Below are 9189 nucleotides of genomic sequence, written 5' to 3' on the forward strand. Positions count from 1 at the left end.
AGTTGATATCATGTTTTTTTTTCATCCCACCACACCTGCAAATCGGGATTTTCTAATTTCCGGCTTTTTGGATTTTTCCCCTTTTTTCCTTTTTTTCTTTTCTTTTCCCAGAGAAACAGGCGCCAAAAGCGTTCTATTAGAGGTTTTACGGTATATGAAAGGTCACTAACTCATAAGGAAGAATTTTGCTCTCTGTGAACTTGATAATCATCTCAATAAACATTCCAGCCATCGCTCTATGCATCTTGAATTGAGGGTCCATAATCTTTTCGATAAGGTATGGGGTCTCGTAAATCGTATGATACAATGGGTAAGTTGGTGGTGCATCCAATGATGAAGTGATAAAAAAGACGATTGGGACACCTAGATAATCGAAAAAGGGCAGGTGATCACTTCCACCGGCTGGAATTCTTTGGTATGGGTGTGTTGACCGGTTGTTTTTGGATGGCTCGTAGAATTTCCTGAAAACAATCCTCATGGGATGTGTGTTACTTAAAATTGTTGCCTACCATGAATCATACAGTGTTTTTCTACCATTCTCAACTTCAAACTGGTTTGGATGTTCTACACTTGCCGCGGCTTCTCGAAGCACATTTGCCACTGTTGGATTGGACAATCCAAGTCTGTGAATTACTTCTTAAATGTCATAAAAATCCAAATTATAGGCTTACAAAGTCTGGTTTCCGCCGATTAGGTCCATATTGATGACAGCAACTGCGCGTCTCATTAATTGAACACGGTATTCTTCGCAGAATTCAGTAGAACCAATAAGACCATGTTCTTCAGCATCCCAATGTGCAAATAAGATAGATCGGGCTGGAATAGAGAAGTAGAAAAGTTAAATTGGGAACAAAACATGTGGGCGATAATATGAAAAATATTTTATCAGTGGGTTTCTGATATTTTTCATAGACTCCAAGAGACCGTATTTGCTCTAATAGAGCTTACTTTATATGTGCACGCTTAGCTCAGTTATCTCGGTTTCGATAAGAGATATCAAAAATCTTTCAACTGATAATATATTAGTGATATTATGATAAATAAATCATCTTCTGATAATTTTTTGATATTACTTAGAGGAACCGAGATAATTCAGCTCAAAGTGCAAATATAAGACATGCTTCTTTAGGGAAAAATTCAGGACGAATACGGTATTTGGTTTCGAAGCGCGTGAAAAAAAATAATAAATACCTGGAACCCATCCAGTGGAGTTCTGATAAGATTTTAGTGCTCTTGACACCTCCAAGAGTGTAGTGGTCCCACTATTTGGATCAACAGCTCCATATGTCCATGCATCATAATGGTTGCTCACGAGCACAAATTTTTCCGGCTCTTGATTTCCTTTTATGTAGCCCAAAACGTTTTGGATTTTTCTAAAAACCTTTTTGTAGCCTGTGTAGTTTAGTTCACACAAACCGTTCTTCATTCTTCGCGTGCACTATCATTCGAAGCTTCTGATTTTTTATCAGCCCCGGCCCATAACGATAAGTGACATTTAGACTTCCTGGAAATATATGGTTTGTGACACGGAAATGTGTTGTGAGAATGTGTATATACCTTGAAAATCAGCAATTGTAGCGTCCCCTTTCATATTTTCAAACAAATATTGGGCTTCAGAATAGGGAATCGGCAGCATTGGTATAGTGGGAATCTTCTTCCCGTTTATCAACTAAAAAATACTTGTGTTAACTGTACACTCGAAACAAAACACACCTCCTGTTCGGTTTTCTCTTTATACAACTCGCCGATAGACGGAAAAGCTGGTGTTCTTGGATCTCCGAACCCAACAAACACAGTTCCACGCTGGACAGCATGTGGTGGCATTTTGTCTGTTCTTCCATAAGTCTCATCTTCAAAAAAATCATTTTGAAGAGAAATCTTGTTTCTGGTTCTCACTTATTCCAGTTCCCAAACCAGCGACTTGCATGGGGTCCGAGTAGATCAAACATCCCTTGGCGCCTTTTCTCACCGCCATTTGAGCGATATTTCCTCGAAAATTGGAGCTGTATCTGGCCAGAAGAATTTTATCCTGGAGAAAAAACATTAAAAATTTCCACTATGTACATGAGACACCTTTAAATCAATACCCAACGCCTCTAGGTGCTCGATATCCTTGGGCGTCGCTCGATTCACATATACAATCTCTCCTTCCACATTTCCAGCAGCAGAGTAAGCCAACCATTGAATCTCAGAAAATGGGTCGTTTTGCTCCTCTCTTATCAGTGATATGCTCCTTCCTGATGTGCGATGCACCACTTTTCCAGTTTCGTCAGATATCTCTACTTGGTTTGGAGATGTCCAATTAGGATACGAAAGTAGTACGTTGTACTCGTTGAAATGCACATTTTCCAGTCCTTGGTTTATCATTTGGTCCCGAATCAATTCTGCTACACGTAAGTTGTTCTCTGTTCCGGCTACATGTGCTTTCTTGGTTAGTAGGTGAAGGTTGGTGCGCATGTTATCGACGTTGATCAGTTCTCGAATTGAGTAGGCCAGGCTGACAGGAGCTGAAAAGCAAAGTAAGCTGAAAATCTTTAATTTTCCCAAAAATGATTTGCTATGTACAGTAGCAGACAATAAAGTCTATTATTTATTTTTTTTTCCTCTCATTGAAACATGGCCAACCACTGGCACAATTTTCCTATACTGTATTTATCTAATAGAAACACTTCCTATACGTGAATTTTAAGCTCAATTATCTTGGTTCCTGTGATAGATATCAAAAAGTTGTTTGCAAATAAAATATTGGGCATATCATGATTAATAATTTATCAGTCGAAAAATTTCAGATATCTTTTGAAGGAACCGAGATAATCAAACCTACAATTGTCGAAATTTATTCTTTTGGTTTCAGTGTTATAAAAACTTTTTAGAGTATTGAAAAACGTCTAAAACATTTTTTCAAAACTAAACTTTCACGAAAAAAACTATATAATTTTGTTCGGAACTGTAATTCAGAATTTTTTAGTTCTAAATAAATTGCAACGATAATAAATCTTAACACTTCTAATATAAGGGCCCCACCGTGTGAAGTTTGTTTTCTATTATCTCCATTCCTATGCAAGATATCAAGATTTTGTTAACTGGCATAATATTTCTGATATCATGATAAACATTTTATCAGTTGACTATTTTTCCTAACTTTGACAGGAACCAAGAAAAAATAGCTAAAAGTTACAAGTTAGAGAAACCCCTCTCTCACATGTTGATGGTACTCTAATTTTCAAAAAAAATGCGGAAGTCACTGACCTTTAACTGCAGACTTCTGAGCATTCAAATGAGCTCTATATGCCGTATTCGAAATAATAATTGTAATAGCTACTGTAGACACTGCTGCCAGAATCACTCCGATGGATCTCATTCTGTGAGACTCGGTCTTCTTTTGGAATACTTTCTGAAATGTCCGTTTTTTTCCGACTTCAATGATGTTTTCTGTTCCCATCGCCGCCTTTTTATTATGGGTAGTTCGCTCATGCAAATAACTATAAGCCTATTACGGTCATGTCTGTACTCACTTCGCTATTCTTGTTCTGCGATTTCAGACAATTACATCCCGGAGTAAACCGGTTCCTGACTGTTATCATTTCCAGGAGAAAATCTGAAAACAATAGATGATAGGAACAAGGAACTGTCTGTACCAGACACATAGTTTTTAGTTGGAAACTCTGGAAGGAGCAAAAAGGAAAGAAGAAAACTCTGACAGGAAAGAAAAATTCAAGAAGGTGAAGGCAAAAGAAAATTCTACGTCGTCACAATGTGCCCCATAAAATTATGATGGGTATGAAGAATGTATGTGTATTGGCACATGGATTCCTATCAACATTTTATCTACACTGTCCAGTAACTAAAAAAGGGGCCAATGAAGAAATCGATTCTTATCACCAGGAGCATTTTATGAGGTTGTCAAGAAACCTGTCAATCAGAATGTGTATAAACAGAAGGAACTGTTTTTGTGACTTCCTGAATGTTAGTTCCAGTTCATCGTGACTTCTTACATGGAATGACTCCCAAGTGTTACCCTCAAAGTGAATCAAGTGTGCTGAATTTAATGGACATAATGAAAAAAAAAAGTTAACCTAGGATTTTTGAGATATTGAAAAATTTTTTGATTTTTTCAAAAAATCAATATCCCAATCAAAAAAAAACTAAAAAAAATTATTCTTGATTGTTTAATTAATTGTCTATCTACTGCTTTTTAAATTTTAACAAACGGACATAAACTGACAAAGTTATGATTTTTTGAAAATTTAGACATTTTTTGGTACTTTTTGGACCATAACTCCCAAAAAAAAAATTTTTACCAACTATTCCGTTTGGAATCTAAAATAACTTTCAACGCTCTATCCAACCATATAGGTCACGATTTTTTTCGAGGGTAACACTTGGGAGTCATTCCATGTTAATAGGTTTAAGAACCCTTTTCCTCGGAAAAACTGTTTTCCTTTCTACCTCATCATTTAATGATCCAATTATTGTCACTTGATTTGTTTTTCACATTTTTCACGCATTCCTAGAACTGTTTTTGTCATCTCCCCGCCTGTAGACCACACACCAACAATATAACTGGTTTCTTTCCGAACTACTATTTTCCCTCTGAAAATAGATAGTCTGGAAAATCTGTAATTTTTGAATTTTGCTGGTTTGTAGACTCTACAGTGCTGGAGAACCCGGAAGTGAGGTTTTTTTTTCATTCTCTTAAAATTCTAAAACCCGGAAGTGTTCTGGTTTTGTTCTAGGTCATGAATTGAATGAGTATATGGTTTATTGGTTCAAGCAGTATATGGAAATGAATCAAAATGCGAAAAAATGAGTTTAGAATTTTCGAACTGGTCTGGTGGACTTAACGTCTGAACATTCTGCGAACGCGGTCTGAAAAAAATTCTCAAATTAAAAAAAAACATTTCTCAACTCACTCCATGCTCTTCGGTACCATGGTGGACGGATAGTGTGCTTGATATCAGTGGCAATGCGATTCACATCGCGTTTAACATCGCTTTCTGAATTTTTCAGAAAAATTTAATCCCAAAAAAAAATTTGTCTAACTTACCAATAGACATTTTTAGAAGACCAACAGAAAAATGATAATAAAGAAAGTTTGCTGAGACTGAAAAAAAGAAGTCGTGCGACTGCTAAAATGAGACAAAGAATGTGGGTGTTGCCCGAAATCGGTGTTGTGGTCGGTTATGTGACTGTACCGGTACGCTTGTTGTATTGGGCGTCATATGCGCAATTTGATACGCGAAATGGATCAATAATTGCTGGGGAAAAAAGAGAAAACAGTAAAAAACGGAAGTTCCACAGTCAACAGAGACATCATTATTGTTTATTTACTTTTCGATTTTCGGCATTCCAAAAATAAGTTGGTATATGTACAGACACTACTATGGGAGGTGGGGAAACAAGGGTTCAAATACCGGAAAAATTTTCTAATCGTCAGTGGTTTTTTGTCATTATCATGAACACAAAATAGAAATTATTCAATATGTTCGTGGAGCTTCAAACATTTTTTACTAGATTCCACATTGAATCCTTTGAACTGGGAAGCCAATGGTTCTCGACGCTGAATTGAGAGGTATCTGGAAAAAATACATTCAGAATTTTTACCGGAAAATATAGAAGGTTACCCCACGAGAATACTGGATTGCATGATGTCGACAGCTTCTCTTCCGCATTTTTCCTCAACACGTGGCATGACACATTTTAGCACTTTCTCCAAAGCTTCACACTTTTCACCTTCAATGTCGGCGATTGTTCGAAGCGCTTTACCGAAGATGGATTGAACGTGTTCTTTCATTGACAGGAACTGATCATCGTCGTTTTCCAAATCCTGAACCAAGAAGGTTTTTTGATTTAACTAAAACGTATTATCTTGATTTGTGGGATCTTGAATTTTTTAGGAATTTGAAAATTTCGGAATTTCACAATATTTCGATTATCAAATTTCAAAGTTTGCGAGTACTACGGTTTTCAAAATTTGGAATTTTTTAATCACAAAAGCTCACAAAAATGGTGAAAACCTCCAATTGAAATTTCATTCCAAAAATTGTCAAAAATTTTGGAATTTTAAGGACTCCGATTTGTGCCGTTGGTCATCGATCAGTTTTGTGACTTTGTAGCTTAATTGGTAGCTGCGCGGTTTTTAAATATTCTGCTCAAAAGTTTAACTTTTCAAAAGTTTAACTTCTCGAGCGACTTTGGAAACAAAAATTCATATTTCTCTAATGTAAAGTTTGTTTAAATCAGCCCCTCGAGGAATTGAACTTGCAAGCCCACCGTTAGAGGTGCAGCGTCGCTACCAGCTTATCAACAGTGGTGGAAAACGTTCCAGAGACTGATCACATACAGTACGGTCAATGAGATATACCAAACATTTCAGTCGATTTTCGATCAATTCAGCCAATTTCAAGAGTCTGAACCTCGGCTGTTCAGTTTCTAATCACTTTGACAACTTTGGAGGGTGTAAAACAGAAACAGATTGAAAACTTTGTATTCACAGAATTTTCTGAAAGTTCCTAGTTTTTCATCTACTCCCCCATTTTTGAAAGGCATCATTTTAAGCCCACTTTTGTACTTAAAACGTGATAAAATAGGTGTCTTTAAAAAATCGGCAAATAGTTTCAAAACTGGAAATGTTCAAAAATTCAATGAATGCAAAGTTTTTATTCTAGGTCTGTTTTACACCCTTCAAAAGTTTCAAAACAATAGTAAAGTTGACAGCCGAGCTTCCAACTCATAGAAATGGTTGAAACAGTCGAAAAACCACTGAAAAAATACGTTTTTATATGTCTAAATGACCGTTACGGTGTATGAAAGCGGAACTATAGATACGCTATGTGTCACCCTTTGAACATTGTAAACCGTCACACCTGCACGCATACCGTAACCCCTTGAAACCCCCCGAAAAATCTTTATTTCAAAAAGATGCTATACCTTGTTAGCAGTGAGCTCTGCTACTTCTTTTGTCGCTTTGATATGTGTTCTTGCTATTCTTCTCCCCGCTGAATACCGCGTATAGTTGTAGGCCAGCATTTCCTGTATGAAATTACCAATACCTTATTTTGAACAATCTATATACCTCAAAACACGGCTTGGTGTATTCCCCAACGCCAGTTGAAAAACAATGATACACCGTATTATCAATATCCGGTTCCGGGCATTGTCTGTCGAGTAAGATGCGCAGGTTACCATCGGTGTTTTTCAAGTCGTCCAGTCTCCAATAAATCGCGGTTCTAAAAATAAATTGAAACTAATTTTTCATTAGGGAAGGTTTTTCACCTGGACTCGCCAAATCCATATTGACACTGTAGTTGCATTTCGTATTTCTCACACAGTTGACGAAGCCCGTCTTTGAAAGTGTCAGCTTCCATGGAAACGAATCTAGCAGCAAAGGAGTTGAAGCCAAGAGTTAAAAGAAGCTAAAAGATTCAGGATTTTAGGCTCTTTCGGCCCAAAATTAGTCCCCTACTTTCATATCTTTTGTAAGCTTCGTGTTGTAAACCGACTGAAAAACTCTTTCCGCTCGTTCATGTCCCAACGTGTTACACTCCATGAAATAGTCTTCATATACATTCATTCTGTAAGAAATACCAAGGTTTTTCGGGTTCATTTGATTCATTTGATCTCCTTTAAAGAAGATACAAATACGCGTGACAGCTACATAGAACTATCAAGATGGTACGCGTATCACATTAGCAAGTTTATTCTAAATTTGACCTTATGATTCTTGTAACATAAAGAAAGCTCAAAAAACATTTACCTCTCTCTTGATGTTGCATTTTCAGTGGCGAACAGGAAATTTTTGTAGGCTGAAAAAAAAATAATTTGGGGGAAAAAACATTTAGGACAATCCTGACCTTTAGCTCCAAACTTCCTTGCCTCATCAAGTAATTCATTGGGTAGCCGATTGTAGACTATACTTTGTGTAATTTTACTCTCATTTTCTTTTAGTAAAAATAAGTAGAACAAAAATAAAAATACAGTTGTGCATTTTGTTTTTGGCATTCACAAAAATAGATAGACAACAAACAAAACAGGAGAAAACAACTGTAGTTGATAGTAGCTTCACTCACTGAGTGATAATGGTTGATATTAAAAAATGGTCTTGTCCGTACACTTTTATAATTTGGACAATGATAATGGGCAGTGTCAAGTCAGCAACAACTGAGAAAGAGAAAGAGAGTGAGAGATATCATCGAAAAGGCGAAAAAATTCTCACACCGTCGCAAAAAATAGCATATCAGTCGTTGGTCGATCAACGACAACGTCTTCTAGTTGTTTGATGTTCGGACAAGGTGAAGAACAGTGACGTTACGCCGGAACGTACGGTCTTAGAGTTTTCAAGGATGAAAATAGGAGAGTTAACATTTGGTTGCTGATTTGGGAACCTCGATCAGAGAACATTCAAGATTATAGAGATCATTGCGTCGTAGTTTGTAATCAAACGTTTTTCCCACATGTGATCGTCATGATATGAAGATTTTTGTAGAATTCTGTGACCAAAGAAGCAGATGAACTTGGTGTCAAATTGAGAAAAATTCGACCTTCCTAAAGAATGACCCTGAAATGAAAAACCTTTCATTCTCTTTCAGTGTATAGATCTCAAGAATTTTGAGGAGACCATACTTGCGACCGAGCCTTTTCCGGGCCCTTCGCAGGCCTTGCCATAGTTTCGTTCAGAAACATTCTTTTTAGACCAATTAAATTAGACATGATAGAACTTAGAAAGTTCTACAAATAGATACTATTTGGAGAACTGTGTCTTGTCTATGAACAAAATTATAGGTCATAAAATGGCCGGGCCTTGTCGCGTGGGCCGGGCCGGGCCGAGCCTTTGTTTTTTGTCTGTAACTTTGTTCAAAGTCAAGACACATTTCTCCAAATAAAATCATTCTGAAGCACTCGTCAAGTTCTATCATATCTAATTTAGTTGGTCTTAATTTATTGTTTCTGAAAAAACTATGGCAGATCCCGCGAAGGTCCGGCAATGGCCCGGTCGCAAGTATGAAGGAGACCCTGAAAAACCAAAATTGTATTTTTAAATTTGTTTTTTCAAAGCTGATTTTGGGGAGACATTGCCTTGGGGTTAGAAAAAAAAAGAATAATAAAGCAAATTACAAATTTTTTATAATAGACATGACTTTGGCTGGGCATAAAAACATGAAAAAACGTGTTGTTCAGTTGATTCAGATC

General features: G+C 36.8%; 2 protein-coding genes across 2 annotated transcripts in view; both read right to left on the reverse strand.

Moving 5' to 3' along the window:
* Positions 1-5057, reverse strand: part of CBG17305 — a gene marked incomplete at both ends in the record, with an annotated part of 6732 nt that extends 1675 nt beyond the window's left edge. The window contains 14 exon segments of the mRNA XM_045239119.1: positions 31-35; positions 167-461; positions 510-623; positions 672-816; positions 1192-1373; positions 1417-1504; positions 1558-1669; positions 1681-1850; positions 1897-2029; positions 2074-2507; positions 3250-3394; positions 3516-3598; positions 4914-4997; positions 5048-5057. Of these exon segments, the coding sequence (XP_045096160.1) occupies positions 31-35; positions 167-461; positions 510-623; positions 672-816; positions 1192-1373; positions 1417-1504; positions 1558-1669; positions 1681-1850; positions 1897-2029; positions 2074-2507; positions 3250-3394; positions 3516-3598; positions 4914-4997; positions 5048-5057 (2000 nt within the window).
* Positions 5058-5473: 416 nt separating this feature from the next.
* CBG17306 lies at positions 5474-8001 on the reverse strand (the record flags this gene model as incomplete). Its single annotated transcript, XM_045239120.1, has 7 exons — positions 5474-5576; positions 5625-5827; positions 6931-7032; positions 7076-7229; positions 7276-7415; positions 7466-7574; positions 7757-8001. The coding sequence occupies 7 exons, from the start codon at positions 7999-8001 to the stop codon at positions 5474-5476; spliced, it is 1056 nt and encodes a 351-aa protein (XP_045096161.1).
* Between the last annotated feature and the right edge of the window lie 1188 nt (positions 8002-9189).

Source organism: Caenorhabditis briggsae (assembly GCF_000004555.2).
Source record: "Caenorhabditis briggsae complete genome, chrX, whole genome shotgun sequence".
NCBI lineage: Eukaryota > Metazoa > Nematoda > Chromadorea > Rhabditida > Rhabditidae > Caenorhabditis > Caenorhabditis briggsae.